General features: G+C 40.5%; 1 protein-coding gene across 2 annotated transcripts in view; it reads right to left on the minus strand.

The window, feature by feature from the left end:
• The window catches only part of SMARCC1 (SWI/SNF related, matrix associated, actin dependent regulator of chromatin subfamily c member 1), a 169,172-nt gene that overhangs the window by 125,810 nt on the left and 17,187 nt on the right, over nucleotides 1-26,175 (minus strand). The window contains exons 3-11 of one of the 2 annotated variants that reach the window (XM_054016814.1): nucleotides 23,995-24,080; nucleotides 22,632-22,658; nucleotides 20,031-20,112; nucleotides 17,803-17,895; nucleotides 13,125-13,194; nucleotides 9,723-9,792; nucleotides 6,668-6,743; nucleotides 1,754-1,879; nucleotides 871-989 (exon numbers count right to left, since the gene is read on the minus strand). In XM_054016814.1, coding sequence (XP_053872789.1) covers nucleotides 871-989; nucleotides 1,754-1,879; nucleotides 6,668-6,743; nucleotides 9,723-9,792; nucleotides 13,125-13,194; nucleotides 17,803-17,895; nucleotides 20,031-20,112; nucleotides 22,632-22,658; nucleotides 23,995-24,080 — 749 coding nt within the window. The remainder of the gene's footprint in view (nucleotides 1-870; nucleotides 990-1,753; nucleotides 1,880-6,667; nucleotides 6,744-9,722; nucleotides 9,793-13,124; nucleotides 13,195-17,802; nucleotides 17,896-20,030; nucleotides 20,113-22,631; nucleotides 22,659-23,994; nucleotides 24,081-26,175) is intronic. The other variant, XM_054016816.1, reaches the window with a different exon arrangement.

Below are 26,175 nucleotides of genomic sequence, written 5' to 3' on the forward strand. Positions count from 1 at the left end.
AGGATGGGCAGGAATGGTGTCCCTATCTTCTGTTTGCCAGAAGCTGGGAATGGGCGACAGGGGATGGATCACTTGATGATTCTCTGTTCTGTTCATTCCCTCTGGGGCATCTGGCATTGGCCACTGTTGGAAGCCAGGATACTGAGCTAAATGGACCTTTGGTCTGATACAGGATGGCCGCTCTTACGTTCTTTACCTTGTAAAAACCCTTTCAGGCCTTCTTCATAGATCAAAGCAACATAGAAGGGCAAAAATACAATAAAAACCATTTGCAGGTAACTAATAATCATCGAGGGCTGGTCTACATTAGGAAAGTTGTACCAGTGTAGCTAACTGGATTAAAAATTCTCTCTAGTTATCCAGGTGCAAACTCCTCACTGTAGACATTTAAAATTTTTTGAACATTAAACAACTTAAATTGGTTCAGTTTAATTCAGTAATTTACAAGTGTAAAGTAAAATGATGTAAGCAAAGTTTAAACCTTTATAAGTGCATCTATGTACATGAGGGATTTGCACTAGTGTAATCAGATCAATCTAGGAACACAGGGAATACTTTTCTAATATGGACAAATCCGAAGTCTGACTGTTAATGATATCTGCCTCTCAATGGTGGAGTTCTCATTAGGTTTAGAATAAATGACTGCACCAGACTTTGCTCCATCTGCAGGCAACACATTTCCCTTGGGTGATCAAAGAAATTCAATGTACAGCATTAAAAATTCATACATTCCAATTGCAAACACATGGTTACGTTAACAGTCTCATGGGGGGGGACCTATGGAGGAAAGTGACTTGTTTCAAGAGCTCTCTCTGCTCCAGTTTCAGCCTGAGCAAAGTTCATCTTTGGTTGTCTGATCCTGACACTCACCCTTTCTTTCCAGTCTTTTTCCTCGATTCCACGGGAGTGGGGGGAGGAGAAGGTGAATGCTTTCTTTTCCTGGTACTCGCTGCTGCTTTCCTGTCTCTTCTCTCAGGGCTACGGACAGGCTGTTAGAGAAGCGAAGTTGTCAGTGAGTACCAATTACCACAGCTCATTGAAACTAAGTAGACTGCAGACCTCTCCTAATACCACCCTGCACCCAGGGTGCTAAAACAACAACACTGCAGCAGCAACCAAGTTCAGCTCCAGAATACCCACATCGCGATGTGAAAAGTGGCCTGTACCATTTCTACAATTAACCTTTAACTGCTGGCATGGCTGTCTGCCACAGAAACGGGCTTTTAAAACACAGCAGGGTCCAATACAAACCTTTGGACTTGTTTGAAGCACTGAGACCACTCACAATGGGGAATGTTTGGCATTTAACCTTGACCTCTGAGTAACTTCTAGGAATAGCTAATGTTTTCAGTGTTTTCCCCAGTTATAGTGACAAGTGTGGGTTAGTGGTCTCAACATGTACTTCAGGCCAAAGAAATTTGGAAATTAAGATCTTAAATTGCTTCTGTATCAAGTTAGCCCCAATTTAAGTTTGTGGGAGGAAAAGAAAAAGCAAAGTAGGCCCCCACACTTGTATTTTTTTGGGGGAAAAAGACACACCCTGCTGTGTCAAAGGGAAACACCAAGTGCGTCCATTTTCCAGAAGGGTGTGATACACATGCATTTACATGTGACCTTGTTACCAATAGCTCCTGAGAAAGTAGCACCTAATTTAGTAGCTTTGATTCCCAAGAAATCTGACTTACATGGCAGTAAAGAACATAATTAACACTGCTAAATCAACAAGTCATCCACCTACAGAGAAATACCATACCTCTTCATTCTTCATAGAGATTCTCTGGCGAAAACTCACTGGCTTCTTGTTCTCATCCACCTCATAATCCTCTTCATTCATCCATTCATTGAATATATCTGTGTCCAGAATCCATTTGGCATGAACCTAACAGCAAATCCAACAAATATTGATGTCAGTAAATAGACTCCCACTAATGCCAAGGTTTCTGCACTAGCTTTACACTTGAACACAAGCCTCCATGACCAATCCAGTAAGATTTTAAGAAAAGGGAGTACTATAATTTGGTTATCAAAGTTGGAGGTTTTGGAAAGCATTTATTGGTTTCCTATGTACCAAATGTAAGACACAATAACTGCATAAAGTAATGCAACAAGGTAATTATGCCAAGTAATAAGTCTATTGACTTCCTCCTTATTTCTGTTGCTTAGTTATTCCAAGTCTTTTGTGCTGGCAGGTGAGAGTTCTTGTTGGGCACATGCTGTATGAGCATGTCATTTTGAGACTAAAGATACAAAACTGCATTTTGTACAAAAACCTTTAAGGTATAACAGGGAACATCTTGGTGGTCACAATCCAGTTCCCAGTGGATAGTTGTCCCCCTCACATACACAAAAATAATGCTCACAACTGGTGTCTTTGTTGGCAGTCTCAACAGAAAGCTCAAGGACTGAACTTCCCTCTCATTCCTAGAAGGAGGGGAAGCTTGCACTGATGCCATGCCTGTCCTGGGAATGAAGAGAGAACCTTAGTCCCTTGGGCAGTCACTCTCTGTACTAAAGCCACACACATGTACGAATATATAGTTCGTTCCAACATGGACACTGATCAATGAAATTGACGTTTACAGAGTAGAGATTTGGGAAAGAAACCTCTACCAACTGAACAGCACTAAAAGCCTTGTAAGATTCTGAAAGGGACACATCCATGTCACTGGTTCCCTTATTAGCCTTTTCCCATGCAGTTCTAAAGACTGATCTGTAGCTACAGGAGACTATGCAATAAGTTTTTGTTATGGACAATGATTCATATTTCTTAAAAAGCTAGCTGAAAAGAGAAAAATTGACTAAATATATGTAATGTCAACATTCCTGGACAATGCCATCTTTTGACAGGCAGTTTCAGTAATACAGGCTCATCTAGTCACCCTTTCTGAACTACACCTTAACATCAAATATTAATAATCCTTTGACCTCTACATGCAAAAGCATGGGGAGGGGGAAATAAACAATGAAACTCTTCATTTCACTTGAAGTGCTCTAGTGGGCAACCATTTTTGTCAATTAAGGGTTTTCATGAAATTCAAATGGCTTTATCTGTCAAGCAATAGTCAGAACACATCACCCCTGACTTCATCCTGCTTGAAAGCAACACTGGCTCCACCCAGGTCCGGGATTCCAGAAGCCTGGAAGATAACCAAGAGATACTCTGCCACGGCCAAAGGAGCAAAGGGAGGGGAGGAAGCAGAATCAGAAGTGAAAGAGTTTTCAGCTAGCTATGGAAGACTGTCTAGAAAACCTGGACCAGGTACTGATTTACTTAGATAACCTTTCTGAATGGGTTTCTAGTTTAAATATGTGAGTAATAAAAATGGGCTTTAGCTTGACTTTAATATTTAAAAATAAGTTTTAAAGAGCTATTTATAAAATCAACCCCACCCCTCTCCAATCATCCAACCAAAAATTAATTTTCTTCACCTGATCTGACCACAAAGACCTCCTCCTGCATTGATGCTAAACAAATTAATAACAAAACACAACAGCATGAAATCATCTTCGCTAGGTATAAATGAATAAGCAGCAATAATTGCAATCTTTTATTACAATTGGTTCCTTATCTTGTTTTCTTTCAATGAACTAAATCAAGAGAGAAACCACTGTGTGACAAACAGACCTCTAATCACGTAAAGGACCTAAAGAAGGCTGCTATCGTCGTTTTGAGCCCTTCCAAATTCAATAGACCAGAAAGTGTTAACTTAAGTTTTCATACCTAACAGCAGCAATGGTCAGAGTTCCAGTTAAATCATAAACCTTTTAACAAAAGCAAGTTGTTAATAACTGTGCAAATGTCACTATAACAATCCATAACTGCTTTTCAAACATATGTTGGAAGGTGCTACCTGTCCAATGTTATTTTGTACAATTGGCACAATTTTGCCAGAGTTCAAATGCTTTTGGCAAGCTGAAATCAATCCAAGGGACATGAACTCTGCAAGCTCTGTTGACCACCTTGCACAAACTGGCATCTATCTCAGGACTGAGCCAAACCACAACCAGACTCAAGAGCTTAAATCACTAGCATGAACGCAGCAAATTGGCAAATGTAGGCAAGTCCTTCACTGATTCTAGTGATATCACCACCAAAACAGCTAAGAATTGATTTCAATGAAGTGGAAGACCACAGCAAGAATTTATTTACTTCAGCACCTTTAAAATGGAAGGACCTACCTGAAAATGGTTAACTTCTCTACGTAAGAAGAAATCTGAATTTTAATTTCCAATGCTTTGAGCACTGCTACGGTATGTGGGGTGGGCTTAAAGCAGTTCCTACAACAGCACGCCTTCATAATTCTGTACAAAAATTCAGTTATTGCAGTACTTTCTGCTTTTATCACACCCTTCATTGAAGGATGTCGAACCATTTTACAAAAAAACGCTGCTAAATATTTCCATAACTGCTGCTTGAGATGTGTTGCTCACGTTCATTCCACGTTAGGTGTGTGCGCACCATGCGCACTGTTGCCAGAGATTTTTCCCTTAGTGGTATCCGTCAGACTGGCTCTAGTGTCCTCTGGAGCTGTGTGCATATGCGCTGGCATAACGGACGCTGCTGGCCACATACCCTCTCCGTTCCTTCTTGCCGGTAACTCCGATAGAGGGGTAGGAAGGCGGGTCATGGAATGGACATGAGCAACACATAGAATCATAGAACTGGAAGGGACCTCTAGAGGTCATCTAGTCCAGTCCCCTGCACTCGTAGCAGGACTAATGTGGGGATTAAAAATACCACGGCACTTTTTCAGAGTCTCTAAGCCAAAAGGGACCCACTGTGATAATCTAGTCTGATCGCCTGTATAACACAGGCCACAGAACTTCCCCAAAATAATTCATAGAGCGGATCTTTCAGAAAAACATCAAATCTTGATTTAAAAATTGTCAATGATGGAAAATCCACCACAACCCCTGGTAAATTGTTCTAAACAGTTAGTTTACTCTCACTATTATAAATGTATGCCTCATTTCCAGTCTGAATTTGTTTAGCTTCAACTTCCAGCCACTGGATTGTGTTATAACCTTTTTTTGCGAGATTGAGGAGCCCATTATTAAATATTTGTCCCCCATGTAGGGATTTACAGACTAATCAAGTCACCCCTTAAATTTTCTCTTTGTTAAACTAATTAGATGAGCTCCTTGCGTCTATCACTATAAGGCATGTTTTCTAATTCTTTAATAATTCTTGTGGCTCTTCTCTGAACCCTCTCCAATTCATCAGCATCCTTCTTTAATTGTTTACACCAGAATGGTACACAGCATTCCAACAGTGTTTGCACCAATGTCAAATACAATGATAAAATAAGCTCTCTACTCCTACTTGGGATTCCTGTTTATGCAACCAAGGATTGCATTAGCCCAGGGGTGGCCAACCTGTGGCTCCGGAGCCACATGCGGCTCTTCAGAAGTTAATATGCGGCTCCTTGTATAGGCACCGACTCCAAGGCCAGAGCTACAAGCGCCAACTTTCCAATGTGCCGGGGGTGCTCACTGCTCAACCCCTGGCTATGCCACAGGCCCTGCCCCCACTCCACCCCTTCCCGCCCCGTCCCCTGAGCCTGCTGTGCCCTTGCTCCTCCCCTTCCGCCCCAGAACCTCCTGCCTGCCACGGGATCAGGAGGTGTGGGGAGGTGCTGATCGGTGGGGCTGCCGGTAGGTGGGAGGCACTGGGAGCAGGAGCTGGGGTGGATCTGATGGGGGGCTGCTGACATATTACTGTGGCTCTTTGGCAATGTACATTGGTAAATTCTGGATCCTTCTCAGGCTCAGGTTGGCCACCCCTGCATTAGCCCTTTTGACCACAGACTGGGAGCACACATTCGGGTAATTATCTACCGCAACCCCCAAATCTCTCTCAAAGTCACTGCTTCCCAGATGATAATCGTACTCCTAGTGGATTCTATTTAACATTTACATTACAGTAATGCCCAGGGACCAACCCAATCAGGGTCCAATCGTAAGGATGCTACCCTCATGTTCTAGGCAGATCACATTTTGTACATTACAGTCTATCCAAGTTCCCCCTGAAATTTGATCACCAATGATATTTTTCCACATTCAGTCCTAAATGCTTGTATGATGATGCTATGCCCAACTAAACAGTTGCCAGGTTCTATCTCAGCAGTGGCTGAAATTCAGTGGTGAGTAAAGAGATTCTGATAGTACTTTGAATGAGGCCTAGTTAAATCCAAGAGATTAGCCTTGGCATAACAGGGATGAATTATTTCCTCTTTCCCATTCTTTATAATCAGCAGAAGCAACATTTGGGTCATCTACAAACCAAAGAAATGTGGGGGGTTTTTTATATGTTAATTGTGATACTAAAAATATTGATTTTGACTTTTTCCATGTAAGTGGGAAAGACTGCATGCACATGCATCTGTCGTTAGATGTTTGGCTGCATGTGTGTGTTCTTTTTGCGTGCTGTACTGACTCTGGCCAGAGAGCCCATACAGCAGACTCTGATCGAATTGCTCAATAAATCCACAGACTCAGTTTTTAGCCTCAGGCTCATGCCAGGCCTTTAACACAAGGCCTTATATCTCAGGCCCTCTCTCTACTACAGCATCATCCTTCCAAAACACCCTCCATAAAAGCACCTCAGGATACAACATACTTAAATAGCACTTCAGAACATTTTTTTTTTTTTTAAAAAGGCTCTCACCTTCCATGGTTTTTCTGGAATTGGAGCATCTTCAATTTCAGCTTCAATGTCAGTAGCATGAACCCAAGTATCATAGCTAAAAGGGAAATCAGAAGAGAAAAAATGAATTGGTCCTCTTGTTTGTTCATCCCAAAAATCACTGGCAAGAGTGTTTGTTGAGCCATCAAAGCATGTTCAAATCATACCACTGGGACAGAATGGTGTCAAGTTATTTTCTATCAAAAGAACATTTGCTGGCTTCTCTCAGAGGAATGTTCGAAAAAAATGCAGTGGAAAAAGGAGTGGTTCAATCCAGCTGATGCAATACAGAAATTTACATTTCTGAGTTAGAGATTTATAAAAGCTCACAACAGTGAAAGAATATATTTTCTGATAATTCCAGGTTTCAGTGGTGTTTAAGGAATTCCTGAGTGAATTGCTATATCTCTGCACAGTTAATTTATTAAGTTGCCCCCACGTTTCTTAACCTTATCTATTTTAATTAAGATTCATTAGACTTTGAAAATAAAGGGCAACAGTACAATCTTTCCCACAAGCCTCTAGTTCTACAGAATCCATCTGACCATTATTTTCCTGTTTCACCAAATTACGTGCCCTCCCAAAAAATGGCTGCTTGCAACAGTTTAACCAAAAAAAGTCTGATAACTTTGTAATCAACACTAGGCATGTGATAAAGAGCCCAAGCAGGCCACAGCATTTCTTTGCTCTCACTTTAATTGGCTGGATTGCTCTGATTTTTATATGGACACAGTTGGTACACAGAACTGAATATAACGGATGTAAAAATAAAAGTGTACTAAAAATGCTTTATTGCAAAATGAAGATGTAATTAGGAAGTGTGGTCCCATCCCTCTCCCCCGCAAATTTGGTGTTCACTTCTGCTGGACACAGATACACAACCACTGTTGAAATCAATGAGTCCTGCAAGCATACCACAGCGGACATTTTGGCCCTATGGAGGGATTTTTTTTTTTTTTTTCAATAGAAATTTTACATTTGGGTTTGCAGATTCCTGGCACAAAGGCCATTTACACCAAGGTGTCATTGAAATCTATACAGTTCCATGGGAAAATTTAGACTTACTTTCATGCTGGTTATTGGATGGCTGTAATGGGCATGCTTATAAACTAATTCTTATCTGCTGTAAATTTTCATCTCATATTCAGACTACAAAGCATGGTGCAATTAAACTCTAAACAGTGCCTTTGAGAAATAAGTTGGTGGGGTTGTATATTTATTTAATAACTTTCAATCCAATTAGGTCAGTATATAAAAGTGTGGGGTTTATTTATTTTTTTAAATTTTATATATAGATATAATTTTGAGCATACACACAACCAACACAGAAAGCTACCTGGGATCTGAAAATATAGTTGTATTCTGCCTCTTACATCACACAATCAGTAAAAGATCCTCAGCTAACAGCTGTAGTTAATTGTGGTTTTAACAAAGAGGGCAATTAATCACTGGAACAAATTAACAGAGAAGTGGTGGATTTGCCATTTCTTGATATCGTCAAATCAATTTCAGGAAGATATGCTTTAGTCAAACATAAGTTATTGGGCTCGATACAAGGGTAGCTGGGTGAAGTTTAATAGCCTGTGATATACAGGATGTGAAACTAGATGATCTAAGGGGCTCAACTGGATTATTGTGTCCAGTTCAGGGCACACCATTTCAGGAAAGATGTGGACAAATTGCAGAAAGTCCAGGGAAGAGCAACAAAAATGACTAAAGGTCTAGAAAACATGATCTATGAGGGAAGATTGAAAAAAATAGGTCTTTAGTCTGGAGAAGAAAAGATTGGGGGGGACATAACAGCTTTCAAGTTCATAAAAGGTTCTTACAAGGAGGAGGGAGAAAAATTGTTCTCTAGGATAGGATAAGAAGCAATGGGCTTAAATTGCAGCAAGGGAGGTTTAGGTTGGACATTAGGAAAGACTTCCAATCTGTCAGGGTGGCTAAGCACTGGAATAAATTGCCAAGGGAGGTTGTGGAATCTCCATCATTGGAAATTTTTGAAAGCAGGTTAGACAAACACCTATCAAGGATGTCTAGACTCTAGATAATACTTAGCCTTGCCTTAAGTGCAGGGGACTGGACTGTCCTACAATTCTATAAAAAGGCACTAGACTGGGACTCAGGAGATTCAGGGTAAATTACCAGGTCTATCACAGACATTGAAAGAAAAGGTGCCATATCACCAGTCCATAAAAACTGGCAGTGTCACATTGAGCAGCTGTATTACTGCGTAGATTTTAGTCTTAGGCTATGTCTACACTGTGGAGCTTATGCCAGCACAGCCCTCTCCAGTATACACAGCCTGTATTGACAGAAGTTTTTGTGTTGGTGTAGGAACACCACCTCTCTGAACCGCATTAGCTACATTAACAAAAACAATCTGCTGTCAACATAACTGCGCCTACACTGGAGATTTTGTCAGCAAAGCTCTATCAGTCAGGGGTGCATTTTAGTCACATCCCGACACACAGCTATGCCAATATCACTTTCAAGTGTTATTAGAGTGAACAAAATCTCTTTTCTCTAGTTCTGGGTACTGCAAGAATTACTAAGTCACTAGGAGGCCGTAGAGCATGAGACCAATGCTGTGTGTTGGGTGTTCTAGCCTGTGTTGTACAGTCATTAAAAAAACTCTGGAACAATCCAATCAGATGGTGTGCAAAATGGTGAAAAGGGAGGGGGGGGGAAGGGTTTAAACTTTTCTTTTACATGAAACCAACGGGCCTGACCCTGTGGCATTATTCTGTAGGACTAGAAAAGAAGAGCACAACTACAGGCCATACAAAGCTGGGATGTCACTATTTTCTGGAAAGCAACGTGCAAGTTCACTAAACTTAATCACAGCTGCAGAGCAGAAGGTGGTTTGACATCAGGAGAAATAAGATGCGCGAAACCAAGAGGAACAGTTCATCTGTATGAAATGATGGATTAAATCATCTGCAATTTCAAACTTCTAAGACTTAACACTTCTCTTTTTTAACAAGCTTTTTCAGGATTTAGAGATGAAGGGTCTCTCCCCTCCTCCTTTCTTTACCTGTCTGGGTAAAAGCCCCAGTGCACCAACACCTGCTTATCTTTCTTCATCACAGGTCTCAACCATTCATCTGCAAAACAAAGAAACAAAGTCAGATTGAGATAGTGAGCTAACTCAAGCACTGGGGCCCTGCCATAATAAGAGCAGGATTTATTTCAGTCACCTCTACCAAATGTCAGAGGAGGCAGGGAAGCTGCAGGCTGTTTTTTAAGATACATTTCTTTAACTCAACTACAGTGTGCTCAGGGTAAGCAGCAAGATATCATTAGCTTCCGTTTGGACTCTGCACCTGTCCTAAAAACCTTACTCCTGGCCTTTGGACAAGATCTGCAGTGGGCCATTAGAAATGCAAGATCTGCAGTCCTGAGTAGCAGAATGAGATAGGTAAAGAGTAGAGCTGCTGCAAACATAGGGCATCTGAGCAGCCTTGTTGTCACACTACAATTTAAAGAATCTTTGTTTTAAAAAAACAAAAAAAAAACAAAACAAAAACAAAAAAAGGCCTATTGTATTCCTTTTAGGCCTCTATAGATTCATAAATGGACCCACTGCCAATTTGTCCACAAGAATAAACACACTTGAAGAGTCTAAGTCTCCATTGCTGGCACTGCATATACACTGCAGACTTTAACCCTGAGGTCACTGGCTAATCCCCAAAGTTTTAGCACCCTGGTGACTGGTCAGTGTGTAAAGGCTTGAAAGTGGTCACTTGAAGGCACTGTACTAGAGAAGGAGGATTTCTGGCTGATGGGAGGTAGAGCTGGGTTAAGACTTGCCTGCCCTTGAAAACTCTCCCTCTCCCAGCCTGCCCCCCGATTCTAGCTGGTCGTCTCTCCCTGCCTGCTGCTAGTTTCTAACTCTAACATATCAGGCTGAGAACCTGGTATGGAGCATAGAACAGCTCCTGCAGCACAAGGTTCAGTAAGGTGCTGCTTCAGAGGCACAAGTAAGGTGGAGAGAGTCAGGAAGTCTAGTTCCCCAGGACAAATATATCTGTTCTAACTATTGTAAGGTTTGAAGCCCAACCCTTTCCCTCTGGAAGTTTTTCTTGTCAATTGGAAAATATCTGTCCCACCGCCCCCTTGTGTCTTTGTCAGAGCTCTGAATAGCCAGTCACTCATTCCTCTAGTTTGATTTATACCCATCAGCCTGCTTCACAGGAATTAAACTTCCAGATAAAATGTACCAGATACAATCCTTAAAAATGCTCCTTTCAGGAAGATGGTTTTGAAGTGAGAAATACTAGACTTATATGAGGGAAAATTCATAGATTCTAAAGCAAGCGGGGACCATTGTGATATCTATTTGACCTCCTGTATAGTACAGGTCATAGAACACCCCCAAAATAATTCCTAAGGCATAACTTAAAGGAAAAGAATGTGCTAACTCAGCAGAACTTCCAAGGCAATGCTGACCTAGTGAGACTAGTAATCCAATTCTTGTTTCCTTCATGCAGAATGCTGTTACTAAGACACCTGTAATAACGATTGGTGCTTGGATACTGGCCAAACCAGGGACAATGAAAATGAGTTTTTGCGTATCTTGCAGTAAGAGCATGATTCCAATACAGTTCGATAGGTATCTGTCACTACAGAGTCAATAGTGGTGTTTCTGAATGATGCTAGCTGTTTCTAAAAGGAGTCTTAAAATATTAATTCCCCCCTCCCTCTCCCCGTGGCATTGGAGAAGGGGGAGAGGTGTTTAGAAATTTGGAGAACACTATCCATCAAACTGATTTTTAAATTGTAGATTAGATTGAGAGTCTGAACTATGCAACAGTATTTCTTGAGTTCATGGCTCCATTGCAGTCAAGCGGTCCCTGAAGCTCAGTAAAGTCGGGACTTAAACAGAGCCATGTATCTCTATCTAAGAATATAGTTGCAAGTTCGTCACAGATGTCAAACTGCACTCATCCCTATTCAGGAAACAAATGGATTAAAGAGAGCTTCTGAACACAAATGAGGTAGTTATGTACCAGCATTATGCCCCTCGGAATGCAAAACACATTCAACCAAGGGATGCCAAAGGATAAAAAACAACATGCTGCAGTCTACACAGAGCTAAACACTCCCATCTAGTGGAAATCAGATGCCACGGCATAACTCAACACTATTGCAGCTTTCTTTGTGATATGCTGCATCAGGGAAAGCCAGTTCCATAGAAACAAAGTTAAATTGGACAGTGAAATTTGAAAAGACACTTTTTGTATTCTTAACTTAACAAGTAAGGTTCTTTAATAGCTAGCCAGATGTTGTATGATACAAGCATGATAAAATGCTTCTAGATTATTATCTGAAGTTTCATAGTTTGTCTCAATGAGAACTGCAATATGGTCTTGATTTATCTAACCCACTCATTTCATTAATTTTCATTGGTATTGCTTTCACTGCCACTTGTGGCTTAACCAATGCAGAGACACACTGGGAAGCAAGGATGCTAACCACACTTCTATCCCTATGAAACTATACAAAGTAGTTTTTAATTCTTACGAGTTTTATTTTGGCTCCAATGTTCTCTACCACAGATCTGGTTCTGTTTCTTAAGAGATACTATTAGGAAAGCAGAACATTTAACTTTTTTACCTATTCTTATATGCTATCAATCCTGTCTCAACTTAGTTTTCAGTGTCATTTTTAAAAAGCAACAGAGGGTCCTTTGGCACCTTTAAGACTAACAGAAGTATACTTCAGGTAGTCTTAAAGGTGCCACAGGACCCTCTGTTGCTTTTTACAGATTCAGACTAACACAGCTACCCCTCTGATACTTGAGCGTCATTTTTGTACTTAGTCCTGGAAGTGTCGATGTGGAGCTATTTTAGCCACAATCCCATTGAATATGGTTTGAAATACATAATTTTGTATGGATTAGCTCTACCACCCAGAGATCAGGGGCAAAAACAAATCATCAAGGTGAGGTGGTCCATGGTAGGTTCAGTCTCAAGCCCTGCTTACACCACCAATTCGTAAAAATTTTGTCATCTATGACCACTCCTTCCTTTCGCTGTTCCATAGTCTTGATTTTCCTTCGCATCTCCCCTAGATTATAAATTCTGAGGCATGGAATGTGATAATCTGTTTTACGCAGCACCCAGCACACTGCCAGGGCTTAATGCTAATAGCACAGACTTTCACTCCATCAAGGCCTACATCATCATATGCTTTCCAGAAAATATAGTTCCAGATCTATAAAAACACTCATTGTACCCCAACCCACCAACCCCCATATTGTGATGCAGGACATTTAGGACTACAAACCACTTTAAGCAGTAACTTTTAAGATTTGAACAGCTCTCAGTATTAAACTGAGTGCAACTTCCTACCTAGTGGCTTTGTATAGCAACCATCACTTTAGCAGTTAAGCGTTTTAGTTACAAGATTCACAGACAAACTCTGTATGATTTACCATCATCCAGTGAGGTAGGATTAGGATAAATATGGTGGGTGGCCTTTGCCTTCTCATCAGTGACGGTTCCCTATGGAAAAAAGTGAAACACCACTTGAGAATCCATAGCTATACAGAAATAACTTCCTCCTACAATCAGAAAAAAACTATCCATTTCAGAAACATTAATGTGATTTTAGTTATAATATAGTAAGATCCAGAACCTAAGTGCCCAACCCAATTACTTCCAATATTTGAAAGATATCAGAAAAGTAGGTTACTGTTCATCTTTTGGAGGTTACCTCTTTCCCCTAACTATGCTTTTCTATATTTTAAGAAGGATTGCTTCTGGCACACCATCCTGTCTCCATCTGATATCACCTTGGCCCTTCTCACCTCAATCTTTTCTTTCCTCTCACTGCTTTTCTCTTTCTTTCCTCATTCTTCACTTTCCCAAATCTCAGTCTATGCAAGTCTATTGTGAACGTTTCTATGAGAAGATATCTGTAATTGTGTTTAACTATAAACACACTTTGATCCAAACTGTAATTTTAAAGTGACACTGTCAACTTGATTTTTTTATAGACTAAAAAAATTCCAATTTCTAATGGATCCCCCTTTAAATAGCATGTCCTGAACTTTAAACAAACCTAAAAAAGAGTTCCTTAAAAAAAAAAAAGAGGGCTGTTCTGCTCCCCCTTCAATGTTTAAAAGGATCTGTTTAACAAGGGAAAAGACAACTATGAAGGAGAAAACAATGACACTGACAATATTCAAAGCTCTGTCAAATGCTCATAGTAAACTATAAAAGATATGCTATTTTCACTGACTTCTTTGTCAGAGTAATTTTAGGTGTTACTTGTAACAGTAAAAGATAAACATGTCTGTCTGAAATTGTGTATTTTCAAGTTGATAGTGTCCATTTAAATATTATAATATTCAACTGTTTATTGCTTTTAAAAAAATAGATATTTGTTAGCTGAGGATGCCATATTGCTTGACTGGTGTATCTATAATACAAAATTGCCTTTCCTCTGCACTAAAAACATCAAGGTTATCCAACATACTACACGGAGTCTCATAGTCACTACACAGCAGACAGAATCAGACCCAAGGGACAATCGGACTCTACAGATATATTTCTTCAAAATCTATGGAATTTTTCTTAGGTGGAGGGAGATGTATTTACAGAAATTGAAATGTTGTATATCATTTTTCACACAAACTGTATTCCAAAACATATTTTACAGAATTAGATACTAGGACAGTAGAGAGCATATGGTTAAGTTACAAGAAACAGAATGATGAATAAATCAAAGCATTCAGCAGACAAAGCTACCATCTGCAAAGGGAAAAAAGTTAGGAGACCTATGCATGGGAGAAGAGACGCATTTAAGATGAGAGCAGAGTATGAGAGAGAGACCACCAGAAGGCTGTTCAGATGGCAAAGTAAATCCCATTCTCCTAAAATTTACTACTTTACACAGCCAGCCCATTTCACATCTCAAACTCGTTTTTATACATGAAGGAGTTAATCATCATCCTCCCAGTGAAGAAGGTAAGTATTATTGCCATTTTAAAGACAGGGAAACTGAGATAGATGCTTAAGTGACTTGCCTAAAAATACACAGAAGTCTATAATATAGCCAGGAATAGAACCTAGACCATCCTCTACCCAGGTGTGCTTTGGCCACAAAAACACTCCTTTCTCTATACCAGGGATGAGCAACTTTAAGAAGAATAGGGCCACAAAATCCATTAAAACCCTTTGGTGGGCCCAACATTCTTTTAAAGAGGTTATCTAGTACATAACTCAGAAACGTTTGCCACAATATAACATGTTAACATACAGTTAACCCTGTATTAACACTGTAAAACCAAAGTGTTATTTAAAACTCAGGGCGAGGGATAGCTCAGTGGTTTGAGCATTGGCCTGCTAAACCCAGGGTTGTGAGTTCAATCCTTGAGGGGGCCACTTGGGGATCTGGGGCAAAATCAGTACTTGGTCCTGCTAGTGAAGACAGGGGGCTGGACTCAATGACCTTTCAAGGTCCCTTCCAGTTCTAGGAGATGGGATATCTCCATTAATATCTATCTAAAATAAAAGTCCCTTTTAGCACAACCTTGAATTTTTTTTTTTTTTTTAAAAGAAGATTCAACCTAAACCTTTCACTAACTTTTTTTCAGTGTCCAGAAGGGGAGGGGGATTAATAAATGAAAACAAAAAATAAAAATATCTTCATGTTTTTCTCTGCTGTTTATCACTGTTACAGTACCTGGCCTGTCAGAGTGAAACTCGCGCTTGGGCCTGCCTGTGCACTAAGAAGGGCACATCTATATCATAAGCGGGAAGAGTTTCATCAGTCAGTTGGTTCCTTCCTTAGACTTCAAATGATTCAATGTAGAAAAGTTACTTTCAGAAGCATAAGTAGCCCCAAACACAGAACACAATTTCAGCGACCACTCTCTCAGATTTGTGAAATGGGATTCAGGAAGCAGTTTCCAAAATTGAATGCCCCTTTCATCCTTCTTTCCCAAAAAAAAAAAAAAAAAAAAAAAAGGAGAAAGGATCAGCCTGCAGTCTGCTCAGTTCTAGTTGGTGTTCATTGACAATAGATGCAATGAATCATTAAAACGGATGAGGTGAGGTGAAAGACTTTCAAAATCCTTAAAACACTGGTGGAAATTAAGTTGCAGCATTTCAATGTCAGTGGTGCACCCGCTAAACACTGACTTGGCACGCTTGCAGTTTCAATGCAAATGCAGCACATATTGTAAAGTGGCCAAAATCCAAACCCAACAGGAGAGTCTTAAAAAATTCAAGCTTACTCAGAAACCACCCAGGTGAGCAATGAAATCCAACATATCTGGTCCGTGCCTTGCAATTTCGGATTCAAATGTCAGGTTCTATCAGCCAAAAATGCCATATTACAGAAAAACAGAATCTTCCATTTTTTCCTGAAACTCGCTAGTATCAGAACTTGCAGTGTTTTTCAAAGGGTGACAATATCCCCTCAAAGTGCAAATAATCTGTCAAGAGAGACAAAATGGGTGAGGCAATATTTTTTTATTGGACCAACCTCCGTGTAAGCTCAAAAGCTTGTCTCTGTCACCAACAAAAGATATTACCTCACCCACCTTGTCTCTCTAATATCCTGGGACCCACACAGCTACAACACTGCATACAATAATATCTCAAGACATTTATTGCTTCTTGGCTCTCTGTGAGCTAAGATCAAGTGTAGTATTAGGGGGAAGGGATAGCTCAGTAGTTTGAGCATTGGCCTGCTAAACCCAGGGTTGTGAGTTCAATCCTTGAGGGGGCCATTTAGGGATCTGGGGCAAAAATCTGTCTGGGGATTGGTCCTGCTTTGAGCAGGGGGTTGGACTAGATGACCTCCTGAGGTCCCTTCCAACCCTGATAGTCTATGATCATGATTCATCCATCATACTTTACATACACTTCACTGAGAAAAGCCACAAATTTGCTATTGTTGCCACCTCAGATTATGTTTGTAACTTTCATGACCACATTCATGACATGATCGAAGTTCAGTGATTTTCCACACAGCGACTTTTGATGAATAATGCAGTGCAGTGTTGGGCAATTCACTTCACTGTGCTTCAAAATATGTGCAAATCCGACCTGTGATGTAAACATAGTAGGTGGTCTGTCCGTGACAGCAGCAGGCAACTTTCTGAAAATCTGCAACAGCCTCCTGAACTGCACCAAAAATATCTGGGCCCTTTCCCGTTCTGTGTAATGAGGCTAACTTCATAAGCTCTTCATGCACGTTAAAACTAGTGTAAATCATCTGGACATATGTCAGTAGCTGACCTGCATCTGACACATCTGTACTCTAGTGTCAAAAGAAATGAAGAACAACTGAGCATAATTTTGGTTAACTTTTCTTCCACATGTTCATGCATATCTGAAACTCTTTGCAAAACTATACATTGAGAAAGATGTACTGTTTTGAATTTTTTTTTTTTTAAAACCATTTTCTTATCACGTGAAAATGCCTTTTCCATTTGCATTTCACATCGACCATTAGCAGTATATTTGTCATACTCGGCATTGTGATTGGTGCTGTAGAAATGGTTCAAGTTATATTCTTTTGTCACTGCCATGACTTGCAAACAAATGAGGCACTGAGGCTTATGTCCATTTTCAGTAAAAAGATATTCACGCTTCCGTTGTTCATGAAAGACTTTTCTTTATAATTTTATCACTTGTTTAAAAAAAATTAAGACAAAAGTATCAGCCACAGGTTTGTCAACGCACCATCTCCCACCACACTTGTGGTGCAGTGGATACAGACCTGATGTTTCAGGGTATTGAATTTCCTTGTATTCAGCATACATGCAACCCAAGGAAGCCCACAACCAATCCCCCTAGTGATCAGTTTTCCACATTGAAACAAGCATTTTATACTCTCAGTATGTTTATCACAGCAAAAAAGTTGAGCAATAAAAATAAATGTCACAGCAGAATAAGTCATCGGCTAACTGTCGGCAGGCCAAATAAAATGATCCGGAAAGACCAATGCAGTCTCAGGCCACCGGTTGCCCATTGCTCCTCTATACTATTTAATTTTAGGAAGCCCAATTCTAAAGTAATATCTCTACAGTTGTCCTTTATAAACAGCTGCAAAAACTTAACCTACAAAAATGCAAGGCTGCTACAAATGTCTGTTACCTGGTGACGTTTGACAATGTCCTTTAGTTTATTAGCCAACTTCAATTCGATATCTGGAATGAGGTAGATTGTTGGTCTGCTCAGACAATTATTCTAGAGGAGAAAAGACAAAACTTTAAATCAGAAACTAGTGGATCAAAGGCATGAACCCATCAGGGACTAATTACTGCATTAAACATTACTGCTTGACAAACACTAATGCAAAGGTTCTATGCAGAGCCTAACTAGGCATTTTAATGCCCATGGCAAGCAAGCATATTTGCACCCCCTGGAGGTGATGTGTGGGTGGGTGGGGACATAGGGTCATGTGCCCCCCCCCCAATTTCTGCCTTCCATTTAGCAGAGAGGTTTTCAAACTGTGGGGGCATGCCCTACGGTTTGAGAACTGTTGCCTCCTGCCAGGAACTAACTGATCAAAAGCTGGTGGGAGCTGGGGCACTGGCTGGCTGCCCGGCAGCCCTCTCTGCCCTTTTCCCTGAGCTGGGCCACCTCTGCACAGATGGGCACTCCCCAGGCAGGGTGGGCAGCACAGCTCTGAGCTGTGCCCCAACACGCTTTTGCCTCTCCCCTAAAGGGGCCCGGCACCACCCCAGGCGCTGGTCCCTGCCAATGGGGCCCAGCTGCCCTGAGATGCTCCAGTAGTGTCAGGGCAGCAGTATGCAAGTGCCTTGGGGAACATCTCATGGCAGCTGGGCTCCGCGGGAGGGGATCGCTTCAGAGGATTTCACCGGTCAGTGCTGGGCTCCATTGAGGGACAGGCAAGAGTGCGGTGGACGGAGCACTGCCTCGGGGAGCATCCAGCTGTGCAGAGGCAGCCTGACTCGGGGCTGTGACACCCCCCCAGGCTAACCCGTTTTTTCGCACCCTGGGTGGCTGCCCCGCTCACCCCGCCTGAGTTCTGTGCACCAGCATGTTCTCGGTCCACTGAAGAAAATGGAAAGATTCTCAACTTCACTGTGCTTTGGATCAAGTCCTGAGCACGCTGCTGTAAATGGAAAACTAAACGCCATGTTGGATACATCCAGACTAGGATCTCACCCTGCAGCACTAGTGTCTACAGATTTCTACATTGCCTAGAACAGTGGTTTTAGCTACACTAAATGTTTATTTTAAAATAAAGTGAATATCCAGCTATCTTTAATCAAATCACAGCAAAACAATTTATTCCAAAATGTCAAGGAAGAGTGTCACTTTTGGGGTTCTTTCCCTCCTGTTACTGATTTTGCTAAATACTTGAAAAGTACATCTTGAACGTAGTACAAGCAAGAGTATTGGCCTAGACCCTACAGATTATCATAGGAAACAATCACTGACACAGTAATAAACTTAATTTTAAATTGACCTGCTCTGGTGGGGAAGTGAGTAGATCACTGTAATGGCACAAGGACAAGGGATGAGTAATGGGATACAGAGCTTTTCCACCTCTAGGTCAATGATTCAAATTTGACTCTGGACAGGAATGAGCTGCTACCATATGGTAGCTATTCTATGGCTCAGACAAAATGAGTTGGAGTTTCAGTCCATTTACTAGTGGAGAGGTATTCTCATCAGAAACAGAACGGGAACTTTCACCTTGCTGGCAGTCTCAGACGAGCCAAGGGTGGACTTTGATGAACAAAATTAATTATCTGCACACTCAAGGTGATCTCTCCAAGTCAGGATTGAGGCACATTGGTGGGATGTTGAAGTTTCTATTGCTGCTGCTCATAATGTACTTCTACACCTGCCCTGATAACCCAGCAGTAATTTCAAGAGCAGTAAATTCACTTTTTGCCTTAATGTAAGTGGCAGGCTTTTGCAAGACTAGTTCTGTTTCACAAATGTTTATAACTTCTTCATTTCCTAAAATCTAAAGCACAATGTTTTAATCTGTTAAAGATACTGGATTGTAGATGCTCAATTTTATTTTAAAGTTAAAAAATAGTTGTCTAACAACTTTAAAGCTCAAAATTATTTTCCCACCCTATCAGGTTTCTCTGTACTAAGTATTCCCACACTAGACCTCCACACTAACTAATTGCAGAGATTCTCAATGAGAAGAAAGGAAGATCAGACTGAAAAAGAGAAAAGTTACATTCAGACAAATTCAAGAAAGGTACAAAGTTTGGAATTCTTATGCAGGTCACACCTCTAACGGACCTAAAAGCTAGAAGGTCATTTCCCCAAAGAAAGTGGAAAATACATTGAGACACAAAACAGAAAATGTTTACGGTTATAAAATTTCTTGCCTGCACTAGTGTTTTTTCAATGTTCATGAACATCTCCACATTTCGATCCATTCGCGATGGATTCTGCAGATCAAACCTCCGCCTGTAAATGAGGAAAATGATTGAAAGATATTAAAGACTTCAACTTACCTATTTTCAACAGCAAAGAATCTTTAGACTTTTTTATATTTGGTTTTGACCAAGAAGTGATATTTAAAACTATGCACATTCTAGCAAATTATATTGGTATACTTAATATTAACAGAGAACGGATTCTTACAGTATCTGCATGCATGAACATAAATTATTTACAGAGTTTTAGAGCACAATAAAAATGGTTCAACCATGTTACTCTTGCTCCACTTAGTAAAAAAGAAACAGTCAATCCCAATCAACAAAATGCAGCTGATTTGTAAACTCTTAGTAGCACAATGGAATCCAAGGCTGAAGTTCTATTATCCAACATGACTAGCAACAAAACCTTGGAGCAAGACAGGTAGCCAATTAACTACATTTCTATACTCTCTAGAGTGATCAGACAACAGCAATTAATTAAAAGCAGCTGAGAATGTCATTTGCTTTTATTGAGACAGAGCTCACAATGGCATCAGCAGCTGACAAGAGCCAACAGCACTGGGAACACAGGCAAATCAATGTTCATGTCTTTAAACACTGCTTTCTATTTATATTTCTGTTGCATTCACTAGTCTATTGGTTATGTTGAGCAATCAGTTGTAGGCCTACATTCTAACCTCAGAAGCAAGCAGCACATCTTATTAAATCCACTACTGTGCTTTTTTGAACTAGGCACATCTGAAAAAAACACTATTGCATGCATGGAATACATATTGTAGACGTAACTGAAACAATGTATTACATCCATCCTCACACTGGAATCTGATTCTTGGCCTATTGTTAAGTGGGAAATCTTTTACAATAACCCAAGTTATTAATCCAATGATGCAGAGACACAGTAATGTGACTTCTTTCTGAAGTCATGGGATGGATTCGTTCAAATCTAAAATGATTTACTTTCCCACCTCAACACTAAGAATTTGGGTGACAGCTGTAAAGAATTTTAAAGGTTAGGATATATATTTAGATACAACAAGAGTCTGCAATTTGACAGGCTCCAGGAGTTTCTGATCTCCAACAATTCAGCCTGCATTATTAATTTGTTAAACGCTAGCAGTGTGGTTATCTGCAGTAAGTGGTTGTGAGCTTCACTTTGGCAACCAGAAGGATTAGAAACAAAGCTGCTGATAAAGAATTCAGTATCAGGTTCTTAGTTGGGGTGCATGACTTTCTGTCCAAGCATAGTACTACACACAATAAAAGGGATTAAGTGGTGGTTAGTGTACAAAGTGTAGTAAGCGCCACTATACTTAAAATATACAAAGCACCACTTATTTTCAGTAAAACACTTAAGAGATTGTTACAGCTTGTAAATATGTAATGACGTTAAATTCAGTTCTACACATCTTGATGTGCAAGTTTGAATTTTACAACTTCAAAACCTCGCATTAACTTAAATATTTATAACCTCACAATCTCATGTAATTTTATGTTAATTTACTAATCTAAGCAAGGGCATTACAGCTACCACTTTACCTTTACCTACCTGAGGCCCTTAAGTATTGCAGCATATATGGTCCTCCATATGGGGGGGATCTTTAGAATACACCAGAGAGGTGCACATCACTAGACATTCACATTTGTGAAAGGTTGTTTCTTTCCCTAGTGGTTTCGATTTTCAGCCAGTGATATGGGATTTTTTCCACAGAGGACTGAGTTTGTTGTAATGCCCAACATAACAGAAAGAAGTTAAGGGCAATCACTTATTTTTGTATGCTTGTCTTTCAACCATAAAGTTCTCTATATTTAAATATCAATATTACACGGCAACATAAATGTCATCTCAAAGTCTTACAGTGACAGTCAGAACAAGAAATCTTAAAAAGTTGTGTATGGAACACTTCTGGACTGGTAGAGGGTGGGCTTGATGATCTATAACTTCTTATTCTAACTGCCTTGATTAACAAATCTTGCCCCAATATAAGCATACTGACATCATTTCACAACCTTTTGGTCAAAATGTGATCTTCAGATAGTGCTCTGAGATTAATGGGACAAAGTTAAGCATTAGGAAAGTGGACACAAAGAAAATTAAAATACCGATCATGTTCACAAGCAAGTTTTCAAACTCAGACTCTATTATTTCAACCATTTTCAAAACACAATGTGTTAAGGCTTAAACATCTCTATAAATCAGGTCACTTATTTAGGTGCTTAGCTTTAACCAACCATGTTTGAAAATTTTGATCTAAGTCAACACTAAGGATTAATTTCACTTTGTTCATACATTCACATTTTTACCATAATTTTATTTAACCTTCCACCTAAAAGCACTCGTTATTTCTTAACATATAAACAGCAGCACATACCTTATTGGGCAATTAAAAAAAAAATCACTTAAAAGATCACTAGGCGGTCCACCTGTCTTCTCGTTTAACTAATTATTTCTAGAAACTAAGTCTAGAGCAACAAGTTTTAGAGAACATCTGTTTGAATTACAATAAGGTACGTCCAGCTGCACTGGATAAGTGCATTTTTCAGACATACCTATTATGACCAGGAAAGGTACTTCTCCTATAAGACAGATCATTCACAAACAGGTTAACCAAGAACGACAATGCATACCATTGAAAAACAAAGAATCATGCATCAGGCACATCATATTATTTGGTCAAGTCAGTGAAGGGAACATTCCAGGTTCTAAATCTGATCCTCAATGTTAAATTCTCAAGTATCATTTCCTTCCCCACGCCACATGCATACACACACAAGACACTACCAACTAGTTTTGAGGGATCAGCAAGAGAGGGAGGAGAGAGGATGTGGCCAAATATCAGAGTTTTGCTCTCATTCAGATTTCTGTAACTGGGAAATAAGTTTGTCTGAAAAGAAAAGAATATTTACTGTGTGGGAGTTAGCTGAGGTGCTTTTCCATTGAGACTCAGAGGAAACACAAAGGCCCCGAAAGACATACTATTTTCAGAATATCTCAGGCAGCAGTTGTCTGTGGCTGGGTATTAGCATTGTAGGAAAGGGAGAAGGGACTGCCAATAGTTAACTTATGTCAGCTTCTTATTTTTTCATGTCCTGCAATGCAGTTAGGGGGCACAGCACCATCTACCCTACAAAAATAATACTAAAACATGGCTTATTCTTGCCTTTTGATTTGCTCTTCGGGGGGTAATTTGAACCCAGGTACACTCACAGGTCTTCGTAGCATTTGAAGAAGAACTACATAAATGAAGGGGAAACTTCTGCCTTATTTTTAACTGAGTTATTGCTCTTTTATATTGACTATTTTTAGTTCCCAATTGGAGATTTTGCAATTTTCTCAATGATAATAATTTACTTATTATGTAACTTCCCCTCTTGGGAAAAGACTTCTGAATTATAAGGTACACATGATAAACACCACTGGACTCCAAATGGACAGTTTTGAACACATCAATATTTATATAGGCAGTGGTTTTATGAAATTTGCATTCTCTATTTATGAACAATTACAAAGCATTTTCTATTTATTAGTATCTATGTGGTACTTCGTATTTGTAGACATTAATTAATCCTAACAATATCCTAGGACACAAGAATAATCCACATTTTACAGATGGGGAAACTGAGGCACAGAGATTCAGCAATTTGGCCATTACACAGCAAATAAATGGCAAAAATGGGATTACAAACTCAGGAGATCCTGACTCCCACCCTGAAGCTACATCCATCAGTTCACAATACTTCTTGTCTTTAGATAACTTTAAATAGAGCATCAGCTAGAAAAATTTATTCCTCTTCTCAACTCCCTTTCCCACTCAACTCTTCAAGGAAGTGTATTAAATTTCAAGTAGTTTGAATAGGCATTTCATTTGTTTAGTTTCATGCAGAAGGTGTATAAATTCAAGTAAAAACTTACCAGCCCTGTTCATTCTTATACTTGTAAGCAGCACCAAGAATATGACATAATGTACCTCCAGCTTTGAAATCCATGAAGCACTTGGCCTAGAATCAGTAGACAGAAGTGTGAACACTGACCAAAAGTGACATCTTCAATGCCATGATAGCAAAGATACGCTTTGTATCATTAAATGTACACAACTCTGTACAGAACACAAATCCAATGAACTCACAAATGTACCATTCCATTTCCATCTGGGGCTTACTTTATAAAGCTTTACTCTTCACTCACTTAAAAACATTCCAAGTAGTAAAACAAATACACATTCAAAATTAAGCAGTTTAACTGTAAACACACAGAGATCAGATGCATCCTAAATTTAATCTTAATCTAGTCCACTCCTTTATATTTCTATTTCCCACAGATCGGGGGCTCAAAGGCCAACTCTGATATGTATTTTCATAGTTATGTGAGAATCTATGTTCTACAGAATCACAGAAATGTAGGGCTAGAAGGGACCTTGAGAAGTCATCAACTCCAGCCTGCTGTGCTGTGGCAGGACCAAGTAAACCTAGACCAGGGGTAGGCAACCTATGGCTCGCGTGCTGAAGACGGCACGCGAGCTGATTTTCAGTGGCACTCACACTGCCCGGGTCCTGGCCACTGGTCCGGGGGACTCTGTATTTTAATTTAATTTTAAATGAAGCTTCTTAAACATTTTAAAAACCTTATTTACTTTACATACAATCGTTTAGTTCTATATTATAGACTTATAGAAAGAGACCTTCTAAAAATGTTAAAAAGTATTACTGGCACGTGAAACCTTAAATTAGAGTGAATAAATGAAGACTCGGCACACCACTTCTGAAAGGTTGCTGACCGCTGACCTAGACCATCCCTGACACGTGTTTGCCAAACTTAAAAACAAAAAACAAAACAAAACAAAACAAACATAGCTCAGTGGTTTGAACATTGGCCTGCTAAACCCAGGGTTATGAGTTCAATCCTTGAGGGGGGCCACTTAGGAATCTGGGGCAAAATCAGTACTTGGTCCTGCTAGTGAAGGCAGGGGGCTGGACTCAATGACCTTTCAGGGTCCCTTCCAGCTCAATGAGATAAATAAATAAATGGAGATATATCTATTTTATTTAAGCCTCCAATGGGAATTCCACAGCCTCACTTGGAAGCCGGTAGCGCTCGGGCAGCTCGGCTCTTAAACAGAGCCGAAGAGTCAGGGGAGGAGCAGAGCCTCCGGCCGCGGCGGCTCTGCTCCTCCCCGACTCTTCGGCTCCGTTTAAGAGCTGAGCGCTACAGGCTTTGGGCAGCCCCCATGCCTCCGGACCCTGCACCGCCGGAGCCCGGGAGGGGAAGTGCCTGGCCAGGGGCGCAGGGTCCTGAGGCATAGGGGCTGCCCGAAGCCCAAGCGCTACCGGCTTCACAGTTTGCCAGGCAGCCTCCAGACCCTGCGCCCCCGGCTAGACGCTTCCCCTCCCGGGCTCCAGCTGTGCTGGGGAAGCGCCGGCCGGGGGCGCAGGGTCTGGGGGCTGCCCAGCAAACCGTGAAGCCGGTAGCGCTCGGGCAGCCCTTTTCGCGTGGCTGGGAGTGGGAGGGAGGAGGGGGTGGGGTTAGGGCGGGGCTGGGGTTGGGAAATTGGCGGGGCCAGGGCCCTGTGGAGGGTCCTCTTTTTTTATTTGTTAAATATGGTAACCCTAGTGTTATCTGCAAATTTTATAAGCATATGTTCCACTTCATTACCCAAGCTATTAATGAAAATATAGACTGGTACTGGACCCAGGGCTGACCCCTGTGGCACTCCACTAGATACGCCCTCCCAGTTTGACAGCAAACTATAAAGACTCTGAGTACGGTCTTTCAAACAGTTCTGCACCCACCTTATAGTAATTTCATCTAGACCACATTTCCCAAGTTTGCTTACGAGAATGTCATGTAGGACTATCAAAAGTCTTACTAAAAGATATAACACATCTACTGCTTCCCCCTATCCAGTATGGCTATTAAGGCCAGTAACCCTCACATTTCACTCCCCATCAGTACTCAGCATGGGCCGGAGACTTGAATGATCAAACCAGCGGAACAAATTTAGTGATGAATCCTGGTCACATGCCACCTGAGGCACAATGCGCATATGCTAAGAATAAAACCATATCGAAGAAGGAAATTAGGTCAGTCTGACATGAT

This window comes from Malaclemys terrapin, chromosome 2 (assembly GCF_027887155.1).
Source record: "Malaclemys terrapin pileata isolate rMalTer1 chromosome 2, rMalTer1.hap1, whole genome shotgun sequence".
Taxonomy (NCBI): Eukaryota; Metazoa; Chordata; order Testudines; family Emydidae; genus Malaclemys; species Malaclemys terrapin.